At 41.4% G+C, this 27,853-nt stretch overlaps 1 protein-coding gene and 1 long non-coding RNA gene across 3 annotated transcripts in view; one reads left to right on the top strand and one right to left on the bottom strand.

Annotated features, from left to right (window-relative positions):
• LOC138145590 (annexin A8) overlaps positions 1–7,465 on the bottom strand; it is a 31,344-nt gene extending 23,879 nt beyond the window's left edge. The window contains exons 1-3 of the mRNA XM_069067263.1: positions 7,325–7,465; positions 7,159–7,204; positions 1,158–1,248 (exon numbers count right to left, since the gene is read on the bottom strand). Of these exons, the coding sequence (XP_068923364.1) occupies positions 1,158–1,248; positions 7,159–7,179 (112 nt within the window). The 5' untranslated portion in view covers positions 7,180–7,204; positions 7,325–7,465. The remainder of the gene's footprint in view (positions 1–1,157; positions 1,249–7,158; positions 7,205–7,324) is intronic.
• A 69-nt stretch (positions 7,466–7,534) lies between these two features.
• The window catches only part of LOC138145591 (uncharacterized), a 58,169-nt gene continuing 37,850 nt past the window's right edge, over positions 7,535–27,853 (top strand). For both annotated transcript variants that reach the window (XR_011164260.1, XR_011164261.1), the window contains exons 1-2: positions 7,535–7,651; positions 13,426–13,539. This is a non-coding gene — a long non-coding RNA (uncharacterized lncRNA). The remainder of the gene's footprint in view (positions 7,652–13,425; positions 13,540–27,853) is intronic.

Here is a 27,853-nt window from a genome sequence, read left to right as displayed (position 1 = left end):
TTTTTCTTTTATTTAGTCTTCTTGTACAAAAGGACTAAAATGGAAATATTTTACATAATTACACATGTATAACCTGTATCTGATTATTTATATCTCAGGAGGGGTGAGGGAAGGGAAGGAAGGAGGGATAGAATTTGGAACTCAAAGCTTTAAATAAAAATGTTTTAAAAAACCCCAATAATTTGGGGAGATTCAGAGTTCTCTTCTTCTAAAGTTCTGATTTTTAAAAAGTAAAAAGTTTGGTCTTTTGAAGGGAATTACTGATAATGAGATAGAATTAAATCTACTCAATTTTAGTCAGACCCCAACCAGTCTTACAAGGAATTTAATTTAAAGGTAGGGAAGCCAATTGCGTTATACTCAGGTTTGGGAGGGGATAAATTCTTTGATTAGATTGCCCAAAGCTGGAGGTGGTCTATGTATAGAGATAAGACTCTGTCCAAGGGTGACATGATGTCACTCTCAATCCCTCATTTTCATATAGTCTTCTTCCCCTTGGGTTAACCAATCAAAGTTAATTGCTACTCCTCTTCCAAAAGGACATATAATCCCTAAGCTTGCCCCCATGGTGGACTTCAGCCCAAGAGAGACATTCAAATGACTATTCATTCTTAACTTACCCAGAAATTATGTTCTCGAATCTTTTTAATCATCACAGTACACACACACCCACCCACCCACCCCCACACACACAGATGCATATGTGCACAGATGTATAAATCTATGTTTATATACACACACATAGATACCCCTCCTCCAATAAGTTTACATTAATCTTTCATTTGAACCCAACTTGACACGATAATTGTTTGTTGTGGATTTGGTCAAGACCTGTGATTTTATTCTTGTGTTGAGATCCAGAGTGAAGAAACTCCAGATCAGTGCAGATCTACAACTGTACTGCAATGTCTAATCTTAGAGACTTGCCTAAAGGCACTGAGAGACAAAGCTCCCCCAGCCAGGATATGGAAAGGATGGATTTAAATTCACACCTTCCTCCATTAAATTCACACCTTCCTCCATTGGTTGGTTCTCCATTTATTATTCCCATGCTCCTTCTCCATACAATAGTTATTTCTTTGAAAACAAATAAAAACACTTAAAATTACCTTAAAATAATTTTTCAAAAGGAGGTCTGATTAGGTTAACAAACTTACCGATTCCTTTCATGGCTGTGTACAATGTTTCAGCATCAGGGTCAGGGTTAAAGTGGGGGCTGCCCTTCACAGTGACACCTTCTTGCTCAACCTGAGGGGGAAAAATAATCACTCCATCATCTCGTGACAGCCAGACCAGCCCCACCATCAGAAACTATATCTTTGAGGCATTTGGTTCAGTATCTAGCATACTCAAGGGTATTCAATAAATAGGGATCTGCAAGTGAGTCAGTCACTTTGGGAGCATTCTCAAGGCTCCTTTCAGGAACTAGGAGAAGACGAGTTAATTTTCCTTTCCTTTTTTTTTACTTAGAGGATGCCTTTCATACTCAGATCAGTAAAGATTTGTTACATACCTATTAAGCACTAGGCACCATGGCCAGGGGCTAGGGACAGAAAGATAAAAACAAACTGGTGCTCGCTCACAAGGAGCTTCCATTCTACTTACAGAGAGGGTTTCTGTCCCTTCATTCCTCCTTCATGTTGCTCCTCCAATCCCTCCATCCCCATCTCCCGGCTCCTTTTGGTAATGGGCTTTCCCTTTGGACCTCATATAGTACTTTGTTCTGCAACTTTAATGTGCTTAGGAGGCAATACCATGTATTATGGTTTGTGTCTTATACCACTTGTAGACTGAAAACTTCCTGAAGGCAGGGACCATGCCTTAGCTAAACTTTGTAGCTCTTCTAGCACATAACACAGTGTGAAATTTATCTTAAGTACTTAATAAGTGTTTGTTGAATGGATGGGCTAAATACCAATTCCCTCCACACTTCATTTACCTTCTGGTCAATGAAACAATGTTCAAGGGAAGTGAATTACCTAAGTACTATGATAGTGGAGGCAACTAGGTGGGCAGTGGATAAAGCACTGGGATTGGAATCAGGGAGACTTATCTTCATGAGTTCAAATCTGGCCTCAGACACTTGCTAGCTGTGTGACATTGGGCAAGTCACTTAACCCTATTTACCTCAGTTTCCTCATCTGTAAAATGAGCTGGAGAAGGAAATGGAAGTATCTTTGTTGAGAAAACTCCAAATGAGGTCACACAACTGAAGAAGAAGAAGAAGAAGAAGAAGAAGAAGAAGAAGAAGAAGAAGAAAATGTAAAGACCTGCCTACCTAAAGGTACAACTTGTTGAGTATGGTCTTGGTTCTTTGCACGTGGAAAGAGAGTAACATAGTGACCTTCCTTCAAGTCCTAAAATGGAAAAAGTTTCCCAGATAACCTCTAGTAGCATCTTTAGTTCAAGTTTGGGGAAATATTAGGGTCTCAAAGAAATTCATTTGCAGGTAACACCAAATTTTTTCTAGACTCCTACTCCTAGCTATCATTTACATAGCACTTTAAAGTCTGCAAAGTGCTTTATAAATATCGCCTCATTGGGTCTTCACAACCATCCTGGTATTATCCCTCCCCCCCCTCCCATTTTACAGATGGGGAAACTGAAGCACAGGTTGAGTGACTCCCTTAGGGTCACCCAATAAGTATCTGAGGCTGGATGGGATCCAAGTTTTCCTGAATCCAGGTCCAGCTCTCCTAACCTTGCAAGGAGTCTCTTCAATTCCAACAGTTTAATCTGGGGCTGTTTCTCAGATGTTTGTATTTCACTTTTTTGACATCAGCACTCATCACATGTTGTTTAGCACCTTTTACTGTGCCTGGTGTGAGTCACCTAGCGGGATGGTAACAGGTCATCTTGTCCAAATGTACCAACAACCTTGTGGCAATAACGGTGAGGCTAGCATAGGGTCTTTTGGGACCAGGGCAGGGACTATCCTTAGGCACAGCCCTGATCATGTTATTCCACTGCTCAAAATCCTGCAGCTGCTCCCCAGTGCTTATGAAATCAAGGCCAAGTGCTTTAGACTGGCATTTGACGCTGTCCATAACCTGGCTGCAGCCCATCTTTCTTGCCTTACTTCCTACTACTCCCCATTTATATACTGTACTTTCCAGCCAGACTGAACTCACTGTTCTACGAATCTGTCTCTCACATTCCCACTTCCACATCTCTTGTCATTCTCTTCTCTATATTTGGAATCCCCCTCTCTTCCACAACACACATCTCCTTCTGTCAAAATTTTATTTTTCACTAGAAGTCTGTATCAATTGCCATCCTGTCCATGAAGCATTTGTTTTTGACAGGACCAGTAATTTCACTAGTGCAAGGAACCTCCTCTTCTAGTATAGATTAATACTGCTCTGTGACAAAAAGTCTTAGGGTTACCTGGGGACCCTGAGAAGTTAAGTGATTTGTTCAGGGCCACATAGTCAATATGTATGTGTGAAGCAGGATTTGAACCCAAGTCTGTCCTGATTCATAGGCTGGCTCCCTAACCACTACACACCATCGTGGAGCCCTTTCTGGTCCTGTCCAGGCAGAAACACTCTTAACTTCTTTGCAGCTCTCATAGACCACAGTAAGTATAAAAAAAGGCAAAGACAATGTGATATTTCAATTATAGCTGTTTGTCTCAGTGTTTTGTCTGACGTGCGAGAGCATAAGCACCTCGAGGACAGTCTGTCTTCTTCTCTATTTCTCACTTAGCACCTTAGTCCAGTAGCTTGAATATAGTTTTGCTGTTATTCAATTAATTCAGTTGTGTCTGACTCTTCGGTACCCCATTTGGAGTTTCCTTGGCAAGTATATTGGAGTGCTTTGCTATTTCCTTCTCCAGCTCATTTTACAGATGAGGAAACTGAGGCAAACAGGGTTAAGAGATTTGCCCAGGGTCACACAGCTAGTAAGCATCTGAAGCTGGATTTGAACTCAGGTCTTCCTGGCTCCAGGCCCAGCGCTCTAGCCACTCCACCACCTAGCTGCCTTGCATTTGGCAGGTACTTAATAAATGTTTGATGGATTCAATTGTTTTTTGACTTTAAGGTTAAGGATAAATTATGAGGCCTAGTCTTTAAAGTGGCAGGATGTGAAGTCTTGTTGGAAATCTGGTTAGAGGAGCCATCATTTGTATGCAGCATCTTGGCACAGAAGGAGCCCACTTGTATATTTTATTTAGTACTAGATCTAGGAATCAATGTTGTTTTATTGAAAAACACTCAATTTTACTCTGCTTTTGTATATGGTTTTTGGAGAACTTTTACACATATCATCTCACCTCTATCCTCATGACAGCTTTGCTCAATAGGCAAGGCAGGTATTTTCAGTTCCATTTTACAGATGAAGAAACTGATGGTCAGAGACAATATATGTGACTTGCTAAGGTCAAATGCCTAGCACAGACTAGAACTGACACCTATCTTTTGACCCCAGCTCCAGAGGGCTAGAGATGACCCAACTGGAGAGATCTGTTGTAAGAGTAGGATGTGTGTTTGTGTGTGTGTGTGTGTGTGTGTGTGTGTGTGTGTGGGCTTGTGTGTTTGGGGTAGTGGTGGTGGGTCAATGGAATAGGGGTAGGGTGTATGCAGGTTTGAAAGTGGTTTGTTGATGGCCCATGGGGTGTTGTTGTGTGTGTTTGTGTGTGTGTATGTCGATAAGGTGGCTGGGGGCCATTTGGGGTGGTTCCATGGAATATTTCGGGTGTGTCAGTGTGCTTGGTGTCTGTTCTGTTACAGAGAGAAAGGGATGGGAACAGAGTCAGTGTGACCCTCCCACTCCATTCCCCCAGCCACAAAGATTACTCAAGAACTCAGTCTCAGAAAGGTGTTCCTGCCACTCCTTGTTTCCTTTCCCCTCAGGAATGTAGGCTGGTCCACAATCCTTTTCTCTACCTAGTCTGGGAAAGGATTGGTAGGGTGGGGTTTTCCTCTATCTCATTTGGAATAGAGTTTTGTCCTTTGCCATTGCAAAGCCTTTCTTTGGCCAGTGGAGAGCCTAGGTGCTGGCATTCCGGTGGAGGCTTGAGGCTAGGGACTGGGGCTGATGACCTATTGAGTTCCCTTAAAGATCCTTGAGGTTAATATTAAAAAAGCTTTGAGGTTGGGGTGGGGTGAGGCAGCAATCTGGAATTTATAAAGACAAGTGTGATTTAACAGATTCAGACTGAGTTCCCAATTTTTCATATCCATTGTGTTAAATGAATTTTCCATAAAACCTCTTAGTCTTTTATGCGAAGCAACTACCTAAAGACAGTAATAGAGAGAGGCATGAGCAATTTCCCAAGGTTTTAGAGGCTTATCCAAGCAGAAATATTTTATAGAATAAATATGACTCAGCCAAGCATGTCTACACACATTAACAATGTCTTTAATAATGATTACAAAGGAGAATGTCTGCCTCTTTGTCCTTCCTCATTAAGTGAATATAAGTGTGTAAAAAATACCCAAACCACCAAACAAAGCTTCAGTGGGCAAGTGGGCAGAATAAGAACAGAGAGGGAGAAGGGGAGTGGGAGGGAGGGAGAGACAGAGAGAGAGAGAGAGAGAGAGAGAGAGAGAGAGAGAGAGAGAGAGAGAGAGAGAGAGAGAGAGAAGCTCAGGTCCTGGCATGAACTTCTGACATGGGCTGTGCCCAGAGAAAGCATGGTTCAGTAATTTTGGAGTCAGATAACCTGGTTTTCCAATCCTGATTCTGACAACTATTACCTAGGTGACTGTGAACAAGTCACTTCAACTTGCTTAACTACAATTTCCCCATCTGGAAAATCACTGAGGGGGTTGAATGAGGTAATTTTTAGGATCCCTTCTATCTCTATCCCGGTCTTTCTTCTGACCCACACAGATCCTTTCTGTGTCCAAGAGTACTTAGTAGACCTCTGTGTCCAGGAAAAATTTAGTCTTGGGACTAAAGTGATTTCATTGGTGAGGCAACTCCCTCTGCTAACACAGATCAAAGCCTCCTTTTCCACTTAGAGTCTTAGAGAATTTCCTGGGAGACACCAAGAGGTTAAGGGTCTTTATAGACTTGCCCAGGGTCATCTATAGTCAGCATGAGTCAAAGGTGATATTTGAACCCAGCCCTTCCTGCCTGCAAGGCTGACTCTTTATCTTGTAGCCTCTTCTGCCTCTCAAGCAGCAAGAGCCCAAGTCTCGGCCCCAGCTGTTCTTTCTACCTACTTTTTCTTTCTACCTTTCTGAGCTCATTTTGTTTATCTGCCAAACAAGGCATAATGGGTTGAGATCTGGAAAGGACATTAGAGGTCCAATACCCTCATTTTACAGATAGAAAACTGAGGCTCAGAAAGGTTTAAATAACTTACCCAGTGTCTACCAAACTTATATTGCTACCTGCTTCATAGGGGCTGTTGGAGCATCCAATGAGATCACATCAGGTAGAGAGCTTTGTATCCATAAAATGTAATATGAAAACAACCTATTATGTAAACTACAGCCTCTTGGTCTGCATGAACCTTCTTAAGCAAGAGGCATAGCCTTTTGCCTAGATAACCTCTGGAGCTCATGTCTGACTCAGCTTACAACAGCCTAACAGATTTTAGACAGGGCGGTGCTGGCTACTGGAAGAAACGGAGGATTGAAACAATTTTCATTGCAGATCCCTTTTCCAGGTGGTCAAATTGATTCTTTTAATCCAAGGGTTCTTAACATTTTTTTTTTTTGTGTCTTGGACCCCTTTGGCAATCTGGGAAAGCCTGTGGACCCATTCTCAAAATAATATTTTTAATACGTAAAATAAAAATACATAGAATTACAAAGGAAATGAATTACAGTGAAATAAGCATTTCAAAATACTAAAAAAAAAAAGTTCCTAGACCCGAGGCTAAGAATTCCTACTTTTGATAAACAGGGTCAAGTCAGGGACTTGAGCACCATATGGGACATTCAACTTCTCCCTATTTCCTGTTTCACCCCTAAAAATAATTAAGCACAAGGTGACTGAGCAAGAGGGCAAGAATGGTTCAGTACAAATCCACCCCCACAACTAGAAAACCTACTCCTTTCTTACTCTTTCAGTTAATGTGGTAGCTGATATAAAAAGCAGGATTATATGGTAAACCCTCTGTTTTCTGTCTTCTTGGAAATTCAAGGAACCATTATTATATTCTACTGAAGCCGTTTTCACAACTGCATTTTAGTGACTTACCCAAGCTTTCCACCAGGCCATGGTCTTCAGTTCAGTGCCCCTTTCCCTAGTGAAGCAGAGGAGAAAAATACAAAATAGCATTACCTAGACTGCACATGTGTAGGATACATAGGGGGACCCCCTCCACCCTCACTCCCACCCCTACCCCTTCTTTCAAACAACCTACCAGTAGGAAAAAATAAATCTGTCTCAAAGGGGTTGGTTTCTTTGGACTTCGGGGACGAAGGATGGTAATCAGCTAACCAGCTCTATTACTGTCTGGGATAGGCAGCTTCTTTCTATACTTCTCCCAGGGCCACACCCTTCAACCAGGCTGGGTGTGTTTCTTAGGAATGACTTCACTGCCAAATAATTGTCCCAGTTTGAAAAACCCATAGCTCTAAATCAGGTGATCAAACGTAGTAGCTATTGGGAAATGTTCCTGTTTAAAATGGGGCCCCAGAGAAGAAAGGGAGAGCAGAGATTGCCTAAATGCACCTTCTTTGTGATAGAGGTAAGAAACTGCCACCCAAAGTGAAGTGACCAGAATTCACCTTTATAATTGGGCTGGTTCTAAAACCACATTTTGCTGTTTTGTCACTGAGAGATGGAAACAAATCCAGGTCTTACAGACAGAGCTGAATTGCTCTATGAAGTAGCAAATACTTGTTGAGTACCTACCATAAGCAGAATATTATAGTGCGGAGGGATTCAAAAGAAATGTAAAGATTTGGATCTAGTTCCTCAGGAGCTTTCAGTCTAATGGGGAGGGGTGGTGGTGGAACCATATACAATCCATCAATTGACATTATTATATACCTGAAATAATGTGAAAACAGTGACGGCAATGTACTGATAAGTACCAAGCAATATATGGGTGGTAGAGTGAAAAGAATGCTGATTTTGGAATCAGAAGACTTAAGTCTGTTTCAGCTGGTTGTGTGACTGTGGGCAAGTCATTCAACATAATTGAGGCTTGGATTTGTCACTTAGTGGATGAGAATAATGTTCTTTGCTCTGGTTACCTTGTTGGGTCTTTTTGAAGATCAGATAATATACATAATGCCCTTTGCTGCTATACCCATGTCATTATTAGCTAGCTTCTTAGGAATGGGATGTTCTTGTTATTTTAATTTTCTGATCAACTAAAATTAAGCGACATTCTTCTCTTCTCTCAACCCATATTTTAACCAACCCTTGTTGTTGCAAGGGCACACCCTCCACCGGGAATTTAGGGGTCAGGCTCATGGTTTATAGTCTTGATTCCAGAATTAAGTTTGTGTTCAGCTTTCAGGCTTTCTCTCTACTCATAGAATATTTGTACAGCTTTTATTTGTGCCTTGGGGATATATAAAGAAGGGATCCTGATACTTCTTTTTCCATGGATAGGGTTAGCTTATTCTTTTGGGGCTGGTGACAGGCAGACCATCAGGCAGGTTCCCAGCCTTCTCTGGTCTAGAGTCTAGTCTTTGTCCTTAGCAGCCTTCCCAGCTTGATTTCTGTTTGTGTAGGGAAGAAGATAGATAGATAGATAAAGCATTTATTGTGTACTATGGGTCAGGCATTGTGCTAAGTGCCAGTAAAACAAATACAAGCAAGGAAGATGGTCACTATGTACAAGGCCACATTCTAATGAGGAAAGACAACATAAAGAGAAGATGGAAAGGGGAGTGGGGGTGAGGGTGGTGGTGGCATGATACAGAAATGTTCCCCAAGTGGCATGGAGAACTGGGTTCAGGTGAGAAAAAAATTAAAAAGGCTAAAGCTTGCCCATCAGAACCCACTATCCCAGAAAGGGAGTCTAAAATTACTTGAGTAAGATTACAGAGTTTTAATTCTTCATAGTTATCTATTTATTTTTGTTTTTGCCTTTTGAAGGGCAATTGGGCTTGCGTAACTTGCCCAAGGTCACACACCTGTTTGTGTGTGTGTGTGTGTGTGGGTGTTAAGTGTCTTAGGCCAGAACTGAACTCAGGTCCTCCTGACTCCGGGGCCAGCACTTTACTCACTGTGCCATCTAGCCACCCTTAAGTCTTCATATTTAGCATGCTACTGGAGAAGGGAGGGTTAGACAGATGGTTTTATGGATGGGATGGAAATCCTTTCAAAGTATCATGTTAGAACTAGAAGTAGACAGCTTACGTGATGCAGTAGATAGAGTGAGTGCCAGGCCTGGAGTCAGGAAAACTCATCTTCCTGAGTTCAAATCTGGTCACAGATATTTACTAGTTGTGTGATCCTGGGCAAGTCACTTAACTCTGCCTCAGTTTCCTCATCAGTAAAATGAACTGGAGAAGGAAATGGAAAACTACTCCAGCATCTCTATCAGAAAACCCCAAATGGTACCATAAAGAGTCAGACATGACTGAAAACAACTGAACAAGAACAAAGAGCTAGGGAACCTGTGGCCACGTGTGGCCCTCTAAGTCCTCAAGTGCAGCTCTTGGATTCAGTTAAAGGGCCACACTTGAGAACCTAGAGGGCCACATGTGACCTCGAGACTCCTGATCTAGTCTGATTCAATTTTATAGAAGAGCAATGAAATTCACAGAGGAAGACTTTTTTCAGCTCATAAAACTGAAGCTTCTTTGAGTCTGTATCTTTTACTTTCTTTAGGATCTGGGATAAGTAGCTTTCTTGAAGTCTTTTCCCTGAGAACATAGATCTGTTGACTTGGCCTTTAGCAGCCATTTCCTCAATAATAGCAAACAATCCTTCAAGGACAGTCAAACGACTTTGCCTTAATCTCCTCACCCCCATCCCCTACTCTTCGCATGAATCTTTTGCTACTTTTTACCAGTAGAGATCCTAATCCTAGGCCATTTACTCACACTGGCCCCTATGAGTTCTCTCTTGGCCACAACACCTTCTGGGAACAGATTTTTTCCAATTCAATTCAATAAGCATTTATTAAGTGCTAAGCCATAGGCTTGGCCTCTCAAAGAGCCTGGGTGGTGACTCAGCAACATTTATTTGCCGAATCATTAATGCTAATGAAGCCCTTTGCCCTTCAATCTCCATCACACGAGAAAATACCTTTTTCCTCCTATGCAGGGGAGGATGGCTTAGCCTAGGGAACTGCCTTTTACTTGGACTGCTTCATGTGTCTTGAAACAGAATTCTGAAATATAACCCTCCTTATTTTTCAGTTAGCCTATTTGTGAATACTTTTAATTCAGCTGATTCCCTATTTGTGGGTCCAGGACTAGCTAGGAAGTCATGATCTAAGGAGATTTTTGAGAAAATTTTCTTCCTTTGGTATGGAAAATCAAAATTTATTTTTTCCTGTATATGAAAACAAATGTCTGCAGGCCAAACCTAACATTCATTGCTTGGTGATTTATTTCTTTCATTTCACAGAGGCTAGAATGACAGTGGCTAGAATGTTGGGCTTGGAATCAGGAAGACTTGTATTTAAATCTTGACTCATCCGTACTAGCTGTGTGACCAGGGGAAAGTCATTCAACCTTCCCTGAACCTTGGGAACTTAACTTGGGAACTCTACTCTTAAGAACTTAACTTGGGAACTTAACTCTTAGGAACTTAACTAAGTCCTAACTCCTTAGGACTTAGCTATTTATCTACATGAAAAGAGATGCATCACTATCTGTCTTTAGTTGTTTGTTGTCTCCCCATTAGAATGTGTGAGATTCTTGACCAGGGCTATCTTACTTTACTTTGCCCTTCTCCTTCCTTTAACACACTATTTGGCATCTATTAAGCATGTAATAAATACTTTTTCATTCCTTCATTCATAGATAGGTTGCAATTGGCTCAGTTGAAGGTACTGCCACACTAGTAGCTCCTTACTTTATATCTTTTCTTGCCACTCTGAGCAAAAGTAGGAATTTCTGTCTCCAGGGAATTTTTTTTTTCAGTGTAAATGAGAGATTCTTTATCTTCATGTAATATTGTCAACCTTCTCTTCAGTTTGCTTAATTTTAACATTTGCAAGATTATCACATTCCTGGCTAACATTGCTTTGTGGAATTTATCAACATGACTCGGAATTCCATTCCGGGTTACCTGGGCACACACAAATAGAATTTCTGTTTGGCACAAAAGACTTTGGACCATGGAAATCATTTTTGAATTTGCTGATGTACTTATGACACTGTCGTTGAGACCTCAAAAAAATTGGGAATTCAATGCTTTTATAGCACTTGCTTTAGGAGACAAGGATGTTTTTGAGTGATCTTTCAGAGATACCTGCCATGCGCTCATTAACACTTCCCAATGTCTGAGAGCGGTTGCCATTTTTTTTCTTTTTACTATTCCAAAAAATTCCACAGCTCTATTATTCAAAGAAACTTCATTTGCTCCTAAAACATTAAGACTGTGCTATATAAAGCATAGATCTGGCAAATTCATTTTCCTGAAATATGCTGGATATACTTCCTTTTACTTACATACCATCCTAACCATTTGGTTGACATAGTCCTGGCCTCTTTCATGTCTTGTGATGCAGAGTAAAGTGTACTAGTCTTGAAATCAGAGGACCTGGATTCAAAAATCCTGATTCTGACACTTAACTGTGTGACCTTGGGCAAGTGACTTTCCATTCTTAGTTCCTCATATGTAAAATGGTATAATTTATACAATGATAATAATATAGATAAATATACCTTTGAAAGCACTCTGATCAATGCAGTGATAAATCATGGCTCCAAAGAATGAAGATGAAACATACCCCTCACTTCCTGACAGAGAAGTGTTGAAATCAAAATGCAGAAAAAGCATATATTTCCAGACATGCCTCAAGTGGGAATTAGTTTTGTTGGACATTGCACCTATTTGTTGGAGACTTTATTTTTCAGGTTTGCTTTTCTACTTGCTTAATTGGGCAAGTAATAGGTAAGTAATTTCAAAAATACTTGTGAATTGAAAAAATAAAAATAATAAATTTTTAAAAATATGTAAAATGGGGGGAATGTATTGGATAACCTCCACAGTCCCTTCAAGCTCTGAATCTATGATCTAATAGTAACTTATGAAGGCAATCCACAATCAGATTCATGGATTTGAAGAGAAATATTCTTATTGGTATTTTAATCTACTGAGTTAGTTGTCTCACTTGTTCTTGGTCAGCAGCATCATGGGTATTACAGAATTGCAATGGAAATATTTGCTTTAATTTTAGAAATTATCATGGTTTGAACTTTGCTGCTTGGCAAGTCAACAGACTACTCATTTTGGAGTCCTTTGGACTCATTTGGAGTCATTTTGGACTTGTACTAAACAAGTAGGTTTCAGAGCCAAAGTTGTGCTTCGAAATCATTCCTTTTGAAGTTTTGTTAGGCTTATGAAATAGTTTTATAATGCCAGCAAAGAACCCAATATACAGATTTTGAGTTTTATTACAGGGATCTCTAAATACCAGATTATTTTCTGCACAAAAATGAATGACCTCGAAAATACATTTGAGACTTTTGTGTAATTTTTATTTTTCTGAATTGAGTGATTATTTGAGCAGTAGCATCAAGAAAATATCCCTTTTCAAATTTTTTTTTTGGTTTTCATATCTGCTTCAAAAAAAAAATTCACACACTGAATCCTTATGGTATTCAGGCACAGATGCAAGTTTTTGGAATCTGAATATTCTTTTTTGGGGAGTGTGATCATACATTATTTTGTCTTACAAAGAGAACATGAGGAGAACAAAATAAAGATTTATTCAATTTGCAATATGTCAAACAATCGCAGTTTGTTAAACTCCCATTGGAAAGTTGCCTGGTAAACTAATAGTTTGTGAATAATTCTCATCATAGCTGGCTTCGAATTGGCCCTATTTACCCTGCCCATGCTATACAATAAGACTTTATATAGTCCTTTTAAGGTTTGCAAAGCTCTTTACATGTGTCATCTCATTTGACCCTCACAACCACCTTGGGAGGTAGGCTCTATTATTACCCCCATTTTACAGATAAGGAAATTGAGTCTGATAAAGGTTAAGTGACTTGCCCAAGGACGAACAGCTAAAAAGTAAGATTCAAAATCAGGTCTTCCTCACTCCAGGTCCAGTGCTCTCTCCTCTTCATCTTTTAGATGATTCTAACTAGGGATTCCAAGATGCAAAGATGAGGAGAGAGAGCATTCCCCAGGAATGGGGAAAAGAACATACAAAAACATGGAGATGAAAGTTACGTATGAGGAACAGAAGAAAGTGGACCAGATTTGCTTGAACGTAGAGTCTACGAAGGGGAGCAATATATAATAAGTTTGTAAAGATAGGTTGGAGTCACATTTTAATGGTTTTAGTTATAGAGGGATTTATATTCTATCCTAAAGGCAATGGAGCAGCTGGATCCCATGGTCACAGCTGTCCTTTGGGACGTAACTTTGGTGACTGGGCAGAGAATGGAATGAGATTTGGCACATTGAGATCTGAGGTGCTCCAACCAGGTAGGAGATTATTTTAATAGTCTCTGGGCAAAGAGTGATGATGACCTGAACTAGGGTGATGGAGAGAAGGGAACAGATATGAGAGATATTATTGAGATACAATCAACAAGAAGGGGAAACAGATTGTCTATGGTGGGAGTGGAGTGGGGGGCAGGATGGTGAGTGAGGATGTTTCTAAATTTGTGAACCTGAGTAACTGGAAAGATGATGATGTCCTGTACAGAAATGGGGAAATTAAGAAGATGGATGTGGTTTGGGGAAAGGAATAATGAGTTAATGTTTTGTTTTATTAAATTCGGTGTTGTCAGCTATCAATTAAGATGTTATCTTTGATTTCTTGACATTTAGATGAACTTCAGATGCATCTGTGTTATAAGCAGTGCATTCACAGTTTTATCAGCTATTAAAATCTGTGTATGGCAATTGATTCCATGGAGGGAAGAAGATGATGATTTTTCGTTGGGGTTTAACTATTTGTGCCTGTGCCTCAACAGCCTTCCTTTTTCAGTTTCAACTTTTGTTTAAATTTTGCTCCTGAAAATAATTTAAATATCATTTAAAAATTGTAATAATAGTAATCACAATTAGATATTTGTTTAATTATTTGGGCCATAAAGGCTAATGCTGTTTCTTTCTCTTCACTTGTTTTGTAAATAATTGAATGCGATGATTTTGGGGGAATGCAGTTGACCCCAATTGAATACCTCTTCTTAGCTACCATTGAAATTTGGAAAGATTTGGTGTCTCCAAGGATTCTGTGGATACTCAGAGCACTATTACATGATACATGGCTTTGCACAGTCCATTTGAGTCTCATTGAATTCTTATGCTTCTAGATGTTATCACAATCAGGGAGAGTGCAGTTGAACTTTTGGAGCAGGAAGGCAGGAACTATTGTCATTTGCCTTAATAAGGACATTGATGCTTTTGCTTTAACTCTATACCTATATATTAGATGGAGAACCACCAGGTCTTACTATCTGCCTTGTCACTGACTCCTAAGGTCCCACCTTTATGTCATACAGTCTCCTGGTCATCTGACCTACTGATATAATCTAAAGACCCCCTAACCTTGCCATCCACACTGCTTCTGGACCCTTAGCACTTTGGACCTTTTGTTTTTGGGCATCTGCCTTGTAGTGCCTCTCTTTCTCCTCTCCCTCCTTTTCCCTCTTCCCCTCCTCCTCCCCCTCCTGGACCTTTTTTGTATTCTCCTAGGTGTGTTTATGTGAGGGAGCAGAGGACCCTCCCAGCTAATGGACACTGGTACCTGGACCTTCATTTGTCCAACTAGTTATATCCCTTATCTACTTATCTAATTGGTCAAAATATTTCTCTAGATTTCTTACCTCTCTCTCCTCCCTGGCTTTGTCTCTTCCATGAATGAATTTTCCAAACTAGTGGCAGATTCAGAACCTTAACTTGCAACTTCTACCCACCCTTGCAACCACCATATAGCATAAGTGCTGAACTGGGAATGAGGGGGGCTGGGGAGAGGAGGTCTGGAGGAAGCTTGTCTCTGATGGATTGGGAAAACCGGGGAGGAGGTGGTATTTTTAAAAATTAAATTATTAAGTTTTAGTTTTCAACATTCACTTCCATGAGTTTTAAATTTTCTCCCCTTCCTTCACTCCTCCCTTCCCAAGATGGCATGCAATCTGATATGGGCTCTACACATACATTTTTGTTAAACACATTTTCACATTAGTCATGTTGCATAGAATAATTATAAAGAATGGGAAACACTGCTCCCCGCCCCCCCCCAAACAAAACAAAACAAAAAAGAAAATAGTCTCCTTTGTTATGCATTCTGACTCCATAGCTCTTTCTCTGGATGTGGATGGCATTTCCCATCATGAGTCCTTTGGAATTGTTTTAGATCCTTGCATTGCTGAGAAGGGCTAAGTCTATCAAAATTAGTCCTTGCACACTATGGCTGTTACTGTGTACAATGTTCTCCTGGTTCTGTTCCCTTCACTCTTCATCACTTCATGTAAGTCTTTTCTGGGTTTCTCTGAAGTCTGCCTGCTTATCATTTCTTATAGCACTATAGTATTCCATTGCATTCATATACTACAACATATTTAGCCATTCCCCAATTGATGGGCATCCCCTTGGTTTCCAGTTATTGGCCACCACAAAAAGAGCTGCTATAAGTATTTTGTACATGTGAGTCCTTTCCCCATTTTTATGATCTCTTTGGGGTACAGCCCTAGAAGTTGTATTGCTGGGTCAAAGGGTATGCATTTTTTTTTGCTTCTTTTTTGGAGGGGGAAAGTGGGGCAATTAGGGTTAAGTGACTTGCCCAAGGTCACATGGTTAGTTTTTTGTGTTAAGTGTCTGAGGCCGGATTTGAACTCAGGTCCTCTTGACTCCAGGGCCAGTACTCTATTCACTGCGCCACCTAGCTGCCCTGTATGCACATTTTCATAGCCCTTTGGGCATAGTTCCAAATTGCTTTCCAGAATGGCTGGATTAGCTCACATCAGGGAGGTGGTATTTCAAAAATATCTGTAAATAATAGGAGAAAGGGAAAAGATTGGAAAAATGAGCAGAAGGTATGGGAAAAGAATACTCATGATCTGAACTCTTGCCCTAAGGGACTGCCTTGGTCCTAGAACATGAGCCCAGGGGAACTGAATGGATTCTATTGAGGTATTAGGGGCACATGGGCAGCACAGAGAGAAGAGGCCTTAGAAAACCCATACTCTTGCTAGAAGCAATAGCTGACCATGAGCTTTCATCGTAGTAATCCCAGTCTGCCTGGCTCTGCCTCCTTTAGTCTCCTGCTATCCCATGAACCCTATTGTCTTGGAACCGTGTGACTTAACTCGATCTTTGATACAGTCTTGGATCCCACCAACCTTAACCTCTCAAAATTTACCACCATCTGATCCCTTATGTTCTCCCAGGACTTCCGCTTATCATAATCTTGTATTGAAAGTCCTAAGAGGTCATCTAATCTAACCCCATTGTAAGAACCATACAGACCTGCTACAGTACAGCAGCCTTAGCAATGGTTACTCATCCTCTGCATGAAGGTCTCATGTGGCAAAGTGACAGGGAACCCACTATCTCTGCACTTAACCCTTCCCATACAAGCTCTTCTCTACTACAGACAATATGGCAAAGCTGGAAGGCTATTGGGTTTGGAGTCATACAAACTTTGAGATAGAATCCCACCTCTGACATGTAGCAGTTCTGTGATCGAGGGCAGGTCCCTTCACCTCTCTGATCCTCAACTTCCCCATGTGTAAAATATGGTTAATGCCTATAGTACTGACTTCACAGGGTTGTAATGAAGATAAAGTGAGATAATAAGAGCTGATATTTGTATTGCCTCTTAAGGTTTGTAAAGTGCCTTACATTCATATCTCATTTGATTCTCACAACAGCCCTGGAGGTTAAGTGATTTGCTCAGGGTCACACAACTAGTAAGTGTCTGAGAGAAGATTTGAACTCAGGTCTTCCTGACTCCTGACCCTGCCCTCTATCCACCAACAGCCCTCATATCGCATTTGATTCTTACAACAGCCCTCTGTGATGGGTGCTGACACTTGGAAAAGTGACCCATTCATAGTTATCAGTAGAATAAGTATCAGAGAGGCTAGATTTGAACCCAGGTGTCTCCTGACTTCAGGTCCTGTACTCTTCCTACTACTTACACTGTATCTTACCTTTGTGAACCTTAAAGTGTTATATAAAGTTCATTCATTAGTAACAGGATTTTTTCTTCTTATGTTGAGCCAAAATCTGTATTACTGGGTTGTATCTGACTCTAAGCATCTCCCTTGAGAGATAAAAACAAACAAAACCTTTCTTTCTGTATCTCTCTTTATCTATCTGTCTGTCTTTTACTCTCCTTCTGATTAAAAATGTGACCTTGATCAAGGCTGAGAGTAAGCATAGTGCTGGTGATCAGGGATAGGGAAATTCCCAAGCTTTACTTTAGTATAAAATACAAAAGTGAGATTGTAGCTCCCAAAGGATCAGTGTCATTAAACTAAGAAATCCTTGAAAGTACCCAGAAGCCCCCTTCAGAAGCTTCATAAGCATTCCCTTCTATATGTTGGTAGAACTCTGAGGGCTGGGTCATCACCAGTCATGTTGACCTATGGTTTGCCATTCGACTCCATGATTCTGGAGAAGAGAGTGAGGCTGATGACTTTGTGCAGCCCTGCCTCACTTAAATCCAGTTCATTTGCAAGTCAAGATATTACCCTCTTGATGTCCTTGGTCCTATTCATGAATGAAGAATGAACCACAAGAAGGGCTCTAAGGATGTCCTTCCCAGAGAGCCTAGTTCTTGGCCTGAGCTTTGGTTACCAGCTAAAAACATTTGCAGAACCCTGCCTGCTTCATTCTTTAGAAAAACAAAAACAAAACATTGCTCACATCCTGCCAGAAATATTTGAGATTTCTACCAGAAATGAATCACAGAACTCCCCACTCCTTTCACCTAATTCTCCAACCAAGATAACCTTGTGCTTCATATGTCAGTTATGGTATGTATTGGTAGACTGTACTCAATAAATGGCACATACCAAGATTTCTCCTTGAAAACAAGAAGGTTACATAGTTAGCAAAACTTAAGAACAAAATATGCCCTGACTATTTCAGGCACATTTTGGCTTAAATGTGGTATGGTGGGAAAAGTCCTGGTTCTATTATCAATCGATCAATGACAAGGAGGGAAATACCCATTTATTAAGCACCTGCTGTATGCCAGGCATTGTGCTAAGAGCTTTATTAATATCTCATTTGACCCTCATAACAACCCTGGGAGGTAAGGGCTGTTGTTATTCCCATTTAATAATGGAAGAAACTGAGGCTGAACAGGTTAATTGACTTGCCCAGGGTCACACAGAGTGTCTGAGGCTGGATTTGAAGTCAGGTCTTCCTGACTCCAAGCCTCGCACTCTATTTACTATGCTACCCAGCTGCTGTATTAATCTATGTGCTAGGTCTGGGAGATACCAATAAAATGAATGAAACATCTTCAACTTATAAATTGTTCTTCAGTCATTCAGTTGTATTTGACTCTTTGTGACCCTGCGGATCATATCTATGAGGTTTTCTTGGCAAAGATACTGGAATGGTTTGCTATTTCCTTCTCCAGGAGATTAAGGTAAAAAGAGCTTAAGTGACTTGCCCAGGGTCACACAGCTAGTAAGTGTCTGAGAGCAGATTTGAATCCAAGTCTTCCTGACTCCCGACCTGGCTTTCTATCTGCCAAGCTACTTAACTGCCAAAGTATTATGGAAATGCCTCTCAACATTATCTCCTCCACAAATACGTTGTTCCCTGACCCATAAGAAAAGTGAAGGATCTATCTGCTTGTGGACACACGCGGGATTATGAGATTTTCCTGCCTTGCAGGTGAGCTGCTCCCCACCATGACTTCCTTTCCTGCATCAGCCTTCCCAACAGCAGTGTTGACACGTCCTGGGCTCTGTCATGCTCACTGGGCAAGGTGCTGGGGTCACTCCTGTAATGGAAATGCAAACTTAAAGATCTTCCCTGCCCCTAGGCTAGAGTGCACCTGGAGCCTGGGGTGGGAGGCTTGTTTTTCAGTAGATACTTCTTGATTGGCCAGTGAGTCAATAAGGTTGTTACATTCTCTGAGCCAGGAGAAGGCTATATAAGCCCTGATGTGTAGCTTTGTTTTGGGACTCACTTTGAGAAGTGTTCTGTAATTTGATCTGAATTCTGGGAAGCCGTTGTTGAGAGTCCCCCGGCTTTGAAAAACCCAGAATGTGGAAACCCAGATGTTGACTGGGTATGGATGTAATGGTTGGACAGTTTGAAAATCTGTCTACTTGATGTTTCTGTCTTGATAATTATGTCTGTATACTTTGAGGTTCAGGGTGCTGACCTTTTCTCCTGAACAAGGTAAACGATATATGTCTGACTGATTAAAGTAAGCTTGTTAACCCATTTTGAGTTGCTTTCCTTTAACAAAGCAGATCCAAGAACCTGTGTGAGCAGGCACCCTGAGGACACTGGGGTGCTTGCTGCTACAACTCCTCACATCGGGACTGGCATCCTATAGAGCTCTCTCCCCAAGCTTCGTCCCTCTTTCCAACTCTATGCTTGCTCTGGTGTCAGATTTGCTGCTTTTGACTCAATTTATTTCCTTGTGTCATTTCCCCTTATCAGCCACAGGGGAAATGGAGGTAAGAAGGCTCAGGCTTTTTGTTTGGTCTCTTGATGTTCTGCACGTCTTCTCAGAACAGGAGTTTTTAACCTGGGGTCCATGAGTGCTAAAAAATTGATGACCATATGTCAATTAGAGTAATCCTATGCATTTTATTCTATGTGTTTAAATGCATTGTTCTGAGAAGTCCATAGGCCTTACCAGACTGCCAAAGTGATCCAGGCCAAAAAAAAAAAAAAAAAGATTTGGAACTACTTTCTTAAAGGGAATACAGTGACTTTGCCCTTTGGTCCATGCCAGGGCTATGGTTCATTAGGTTTGGTGACTTACTGCCCCCTTTAAGTGACCAGTCCTTTTCAAAGAGACCTGATCTGGCCCACTGGAAACTGTTTCTTTGGTCCAGCTACATTACTAATGATCCTTACCTCGAGGCCTTAAAGTATTCGAACAACTGGGATGTGATCACAAAGTAGTTAGTCTGCTCCTGGCCAGCAGGCTGCCAACAATTGCCTGTATGTGGAACTACCTGCCAGCACAGCCCTTCCCCACCACACCCCCAGCCTGGTGCCTCCTCCCCTGTCCCATTGTTTTTATGATTTGTTGTTCACTCTTCCTCTAAGTAAAGGGTTTTCCTCAAGCCGAGTCCACCCCAGCATAGCACGGTCTGTGTCTAGCTAACCCTCCAGCACCGACAAAGTAACTGGAATTTGCCAGGCTTTTCTCTCTGTCTCTGTCTGTCTCTGCCTCTGTTTCCGTCTCTCTCTTCTGCCCTATCTCTCCATCTCTGTCTTTTTCTTTCTGTCTCCACCTCTCTTTCTTTTTCTCTCTCCTCTTCTCTCTTTCTGTCTCTTTCTTCTCTCTTTTTCTCTCTCCATCTCTGTCTCTCTTCATCTTCTTTGTCTCTGTCTCTCTGCCTCTCTATCCATACCTTTTATTTTTATATCACATTCATTTTCAAATGTCCTCCTCCCCTTATTTGTGAACAAAGATTTCAAAAAACAAAAACAGTTTGGTAAAACCAGCCAAGGCACAGATGGAGCCTGAAAGAGTGGGCAGTGTTTCACACCTATGATCTCCCACCTCTGCAAGGAAGGGAAGGAGGCTTATTTTCTCCTTTCTTTTCTGGAGCCCAGCTCTGTCATTATAAGTATACTACATTCAGCTTTGCTCCATCATTCTTTCTGTTCACATCATTTGTTGTTGCTGTTGTGGATAGTTTTTTCCCTAGTTCTGTTTATTTAACTTTGCATCAGTTGATAGGTATTATACCAAGATTCTCTAAGATGACAACTCACATTCTAAACTGTCTCAAATGCATCAGACAACGATTCTCACTCCCCTTGCCTATTCTGGTCAGGGTCCCAGAGCTCTTTTCCTAGTATAATAACAATAACAATTATAATAATTCCTAGTACTTACATGGTGCTTTAAAGTTTGTAAAGGACTTTATAAAATATTATCTCATTTTAACCTCACAATAATTTTGCCTAGGAGGCAACTAGGTTTCACAATGGATTTGGACTTTGGACTCCTGCTTAGAATCAGGAAGACCTGAGTTCAAATCTAGCCTTAGATACTTACCAGCCATGTGACCCTTGGCAAGTCACTTAACCTCCGTTTGTCTTAGTTTCCTCATCTGTAAAATGGAGATAATAATAGCACCTACCATCCAGGGTTGTTGTGAGGATAAAGCAAGATAATATTTGTAAATATGACTATGTAAATGGTTATAGAAATAATAAATAGTTAGATAAATAATATTTATATCAATAAATATTATTAGCACAGTGCCTGGCACCTGAGAGACCCTTAATAAATGCTTGTTTCCTTCTTTCCTTTGAAGACCTGACTCCAGGTCAGCAGTCCATCCAATAGTAGGCCACCTAATTGCTCCGGCAGAGGTTCACTCACTCATGTCCCATGGCCCTCTGTGTTGCGAAAAACACTAGTGATCATCTGTTTCTTTCATGTTTATGTTCTGCCGTCTGTTTGTATTAACTACTCATGTGTGTACATCAGCCTAATTTCTTTCAGATTGTAAACACCTTTGAGAGGGAAGGAACCATGTCTGTGGAGGCTCAGTATACTTGCCTGGGACAATACCACAAGGAATTACGTGTTTGTTTATGTAAGGAGAGATTAGCATGATCAAACGAGACGATATTTGTGAAACACTTAGCACAATGCCTGGTATAGTAGGCTCTTAAAACATACTTCTTCCTTTCTGCCTCTTCCCCATGTTGTAGAAAGAATATTGGGCCAAGTGTCAGAAGATTTAGGTGCAAATCCCACCTTAGAAACTAGCTGTTACTTATGTCATTTGGTCTCTTTGTTTTCTAATCTGGAAAATGAGGAGGTGGGATTTCATGGCCTCTGAGCTCCCTTCCAATTCTAAACCAAGCTCCTGTGCTCCTGGTTCTGCCATTAACTGGCCGTGGGACTTTATATAAGCCATTGAAATTCTCTGTGCCTCAGTTTTCTTTTCTGACAGATGATAAAACCTACCCTACCTACCTCACAAAAGGTTGTTGTGATGATTATATAAGAAGAGGTTGGTAGTTAAACCTCATCAGGACTTTAATCAGCTTGGAAGGTTGCTAATTAGCCATTCACATTTCCCTTTAGGTTGGCAAGCATTCCGACACTTGTGTGAGGTGAAATGGTAAGGGTTGGCCAGTCCTCTTTCTGGTGGCCACTCTCTGGAATGAAAAAATTTCCCCTGCCAGTCCAACTCCAGACATGCCATCAGCCATTCAATTCTGGCCACAGATAGACTCTATGATCAAACCTTTGAATCTACTGAAATAATGGTGACCTCAGGACATATTGCTCTCAGGGTGATTGTTTGCCTTCAGTCACAAAAGCACAGAAAGAAAGCCAGGGACCCCCAGGGCCAGGTTTGCCCAGTTGTGTTCACAGTCCATGGGGAGAGCAGTAGAGGTCACCCTGATATTTTTTTTCTTTCTTTCTTTCTTCTTTTTTTTTTTTTTTAAAGCAATCGGGGTTAAGTAATTTGCTCAAGGTTACATGGCCAGGTGTTTCTGGGTGGGTACTAAGTGTCTGAGCCCGGGATTCGATCTCCAGGTCTTCTCAACACTGGAGCTGGTGCTCTTACTCACTGTGCTACCTGGCCGCCCCGCGGTCACCCTTATATTGCAGGAGAAAAGCAGCATCTTTCTATATGCCTCGCTGGAATCATGCCTTGTTACCTGGAGAGTAGCAACTAAGAGGGTGTAGCTGGAAGCTGCCTCTATTTATTTAAAATAAAGAAGTCTGCTCCCTTCCTACTACTGTAACTGGGTGTATGGAGTGTTCAGAAGGACTAGCACCTCTGGTGTGAGAGTTTGCCACACCTTTTTCAGGGCTGCTCATTCACCTTGGGTGCCCACCTGTCCCCCAACTCTCACCTGTGGTGGCTCCAAGAAACTGTACCATGTGCAGGGGCCATACTCCTGGCCCCAAAACCATCTGGCCAGATGGGCTGAACCAGGCTGAGGATAATGGACCGGCCTCAAACCTGTCAGAGTGTTAGGGGGATGTCTGCCCCAAGCACTTCCCCTGTTGGACTGCGTGTATGACATCAATTTGTTCCAAGGGCCATGAAGGCAGCAGAAGCAGGCACTGTGGAGTGCTTAGAGCTTGGTCAGACATGGAAGACACCAACGTCATCCACTGTGTCCTGGGCCATCACCAGTCATTTTCACTTTTGTCTTGCCACTGGACTTTGATGACTTAGGAAGAGAGTGAGGCTGACGACTTTTTGCAGCTCTGCCTCACTTAAATCCAGTTCATGCACAAGTCAAGACATCATCCTGTGATGTTATTGGTCCTCTTCAAAATGAAGGATGAACGACAACCGTAACTAGGCAGGGGAATGACCAAAGTCCTATCATATATTAAAATGGCAAGTCCTTGGAGCCGTGGGTCACCACCATGTGGCTAGAAGCATCTCCAAAGCTGGGGACCTGGAAGCAGAAATCCAGGGCATGTCCTACACAACCCAGCAGAAAGGCTGAATCTGAGCATGACCTTGTTCTGTGCCTTATGTGAAAACGCCATACAAAAGCATGGGGTTCTTCAGAAGATGATGTTGACCTCAGAACTTTCCCATTTCTCTTCTGAGATGCCCACATCCCAAACCTGCGGTCCTCCCCACTCACAAAATGCTACCCCCCTCAAGTTGGACTTGGGATGGTTTCCAACTAGTGCCTTCTCTTGTTGCTTACATTACTGGACTCCATATGGCTCCGGAGCCACAGCTACAGTAGGACAATTAAGACTTTGCCCAGGGGGCTGGCTTCTGGGGGGAGCCACCCTTCCCTCCCTCAGTAGTCTGCTAACCTGTGGCCATCCTCCTGCTCAGGTGATTGTGATACCAACCCCCACTCCCTTGCCCAGCCCCATGTCATTACCTATGGATTCTGTTGCTGCTGTTTATCCCTCATTAGGGCCCTGCCCTCCTTTTCTGCCATACCTCCCTCTGCTTGGTTCCCCTGACACATTGCCTTTTTCAGGGAGCTGGGCTTAGTTTGGCAGTCATACTGAATGGTATGGGCTATACTCTAAGGATATGGTCTGTCCCTTCTCCCTTAGTGACTACATCCAACTATTGCCAGGTGCTGCTGTGCCTGGAGACCCATGCTGTGCCTTTCATGGGGGAAACCCATTGTGAGCAGTGGTGTGGGATCCTAAGGTCTTCCTGTCCACCAGTTCATCTTCCCTATGCCTCAGAATTTCCTCTGAATTCTTTGTCATGGCTCTGAATGTTCCCAGGGGCAGGCTAACACTGTGCTCACTTCCAGTGACCAACAGAGCTGTTTGCACCCTTGTCCTCTAGACTCACAGTCTGGGCCATGGGGTGGTACCTGCCCATGACCGAACATGGAAGTGGTGCTGTGCACATGATACAATTCCCAGGGAGGGTGGGTGGAATTTTATTAGAATGTCTTTTGGCCTAGACCTGGACAGTTGGAAAATTAGTCTAATTTGTTTGCTAGCACACTCTTGCTCCCAAGGTTTGATCTCAAAGCACTCCAGAGGCAATATTTCTTCATTCTCACAACAGTCCTGGGAAGTGACTGGACACTCCCTTTTCTGAACAGCCTTCTCCTCAACCACAGCCCAGCAGCTTCAGAGAGACGCTGGAGGGTGCTTGGTAGCTAAGCTGTTTTGAGCAGTTTCCATATGGCCCTACCAGGAAACTGATTCGGTTTCCAGGGACAGGAAATTAAATGCAGATGCTAATGACTGTGCTCGATGCACAGACTGAGATAGTCTCAGACATCTACATTACGGTCCCTGCTGGAGATTATTGTGAGGATGGACTAAATGAAATGGGTATGCTTGTTCTAGCTAGCTGCAAAACAAAACAAAACAAAAAACCCCCACTCTCATGGAGCCAGAGGAAAGAACATGGCTCTACCCACCAGGGATGAAATGCTTGGGAATATTATTGTTATTATTATAAAAATCGTGGCTGGCCTTTCCTTTCCTTTTCCCTCTCCCTTCTCTCTCCTCTCCTTCCTCCCCCTGCCCTCCCCCAAGCACTTAGTATGCTCATGCTGCTTTCTGGGTATTCCCCAGGGCTCCCCCCTGACTTCTGCCCAACCTCTCTCAATCCCAGTTCTTTCTTTCTCTTAATTATTTCCTATTTATCCCATATATAGCTTGTTTGTACAAATTTGTTTGCTTTTTGTCTCCTCCATTGGATTAAGAGCTTCTTGAGGTTAGGAGCTGTCATTTGTCTCTTTTTGTATTCCCAGCACTTGATAAGATGCCTGGTATGTAGCCTAATAAATATTTTTGATGGGCTGACTGACTGATGCTGCTTCCAAGCCGGTGTACCCTAGGCAGCAATACAACTACGTACCTGCCATCCGCTTTTCATCGTTTCACCCAAATCAAACCTTACATCACTGTGTTAACAAATAAAAATTTGATGGACATTACAACATTAAAACAAATTTTTATTTACTTTTAGTTTACAGCATTCAGTTCCACAATCCCTTGATTTCCAAATTTTCTCCCCCTCCCTCTCCTCTCTCCTTCCCCCCCATGGAGGCATGCAATCCTATATGGGTTCAACAAATACCTTCACAATCAACATTAGTCAAGTTGTAAAGAAGAATTATAAATAGATATTATAACATTTTTAACCCCAACCAAGTGATATACTAATGGTAGACTCAGGCATAAATGCTAGGTTCTTAAGGCAAATATTTTTGGGACAAGGGATTCATTGGTGACCTTTCTCATCACTATATAACCAGTACTTCCTACTGTAGCTGCTAACCTGACTACTGCTAACAGATCCCTCTCTTTTAACATAAAATAAAGAACATTTTTAGGAACAGAGATGTGGAGCCTTCTTCCCAGGAGATCTCTCAGTGCAGAATAAGAATCCAGACCTTTGAGTGAGGATATAAGCTGCCTTGTCCAGAGTGACTGGCATGCAGCTAACTAGAAAGCCTTGGAGCTTTCATCCCCATTCGCTTTGGGTTCATTAAATTTTTTATGCATAATATTTTCTTTAAAAAAACCTGTCTTTGATTTTCTACCTACTGATCTATTTCTTTCTTTCTATTCATTATCAAACTTCTCCAAAGAATATCTACAGAAATCCAACAAAAAATAAACTTAAGAAACACTAACTCTGTGCCAGTTAAGAGGCAGTATAGTTCACAGAGCTCTGGGTCTGGAGTCAGGAAGACCTGAGTTTAAATCTGGTCTCAAACACTTGCTAACTGTGTGACCCTAGGCAAGTCACTTCACCCTGCCTTAGTTTTCTCATCTGTAAAATGATCTGGAGAAGGAAATGGCAAGCCACCCTAAATATCTTTGCCAAGAAAAACCCCCCAAAAGGTTATAAAGAGTCAGATATACGTGAAATGTTAAGTGTTAGAGATAAAAAAAAAAAGAAATAGTCCCTACCCTCAGGGAGTTTTTGTCAGAATTGAAATCTCCATTTTTCCGCCTATTTTCCTGTAGTCTGGCTTCTAACTCTTCTATTCTGCTAAAGTCACTCCTTTGAAAGTCACCAATTACCTCCTATGGGCCAAACTCAGAACCACAGAAGTTTAGAATTGGAAGACACATCACAGACTATCTTAGTGTAACCTCTACCTGAGGGGTTCTTGGCCTGGGGTCCATGAACTTGGATTTTTTTTTTAATTGAAAACTGTATATCAATATAATTGGTTTCCTTTATACCCTATGTATTTTATTGTGTACATTCAAAACATTCTTCTGAAACTTGGAAAGACTTACATGAACTGATGCAAAGTGAAGTGAACCAAACCAGAACACTATATATAGTAACAGTAATATTGTGTAATGATCAATTGTGAATGACCTAGCTATTCTCAGCAATACAATGATTCAAGACAATCCCAAAGGACTTATGATGAAAAATGGTATCTACTTCCTGACAGAGTGGATGGAGTCTGAATGCAGACCAAAACATAATATTTTTCACTTTATTTTATTTATTTTTTCCTTCATTTTTATTATTTTATTTTACTTTTTTTGGTTCAAGTTTTTGTACACAAAATGACTAATATGGAAATGTATTTTACATGATTGCACATGCATAACCTATATCATATTGCTTATAATCTCAGGGAAGGCAGAGGGAGGGAGAGAATTTGAAACTCAAAATTTTTAAAAATGAATGTTGAAAATTGTTTTTACACATAAATGGGGGAAATAAAATCCTATTTAAAAATAAAGAAAAAAATTATTCTGATTATGGATATTTAGGTTTCACCCAGATGCTAAAGGGGATATCACACACACACACGCACACACACACACACACACACGGTTAAAAAACCCCTGATATATCTGAATAAGAATCCTCTCTTCAATATATTTGATAAAGAAATTTTTTTCCTGAAGACCTCTAGTGAGTGGGAACCCCCAGCTTACAAATACTTTTTCTCCATCCTCATTTTCATTGGCCTCCCCATAACACTTGACATTGTTGGCTGCCCCTTACCTTTTGGAAACTGTTGTTTGCCATGGCTTCCGTTGCACTTTACTGTCAAGGTTCTCCTCCCAATTCTCTGACCACTCCTTCTCTGTCTCTTCTACAGGTTAATTTTCTGCCTCCCCTCTCCCCCTCCCCATGACAAGATAGAGACGTACCTCAATTGCTCA

This window comes from Petaurus breviceps, unplaced genomic scaffold (genome assembly GCF_028583685.1).
Source record: "Petaurus breviceps papuanus isolate PSGF00001 unplaced genomic scaffold, PetGlider_PUasm1.0 90740, whole genome shotgun sequence".
Taxonomy (NCBI): domain Eukaryota; kingdom Metazoa; phylum Chordata; class Mammalia; order Diprotodontia; family Petauridae; genus Petaurus; species Petaurus breviceps.
This window is presented reverse-complemented; position numbering and strand designations above follow the sequence as displayed.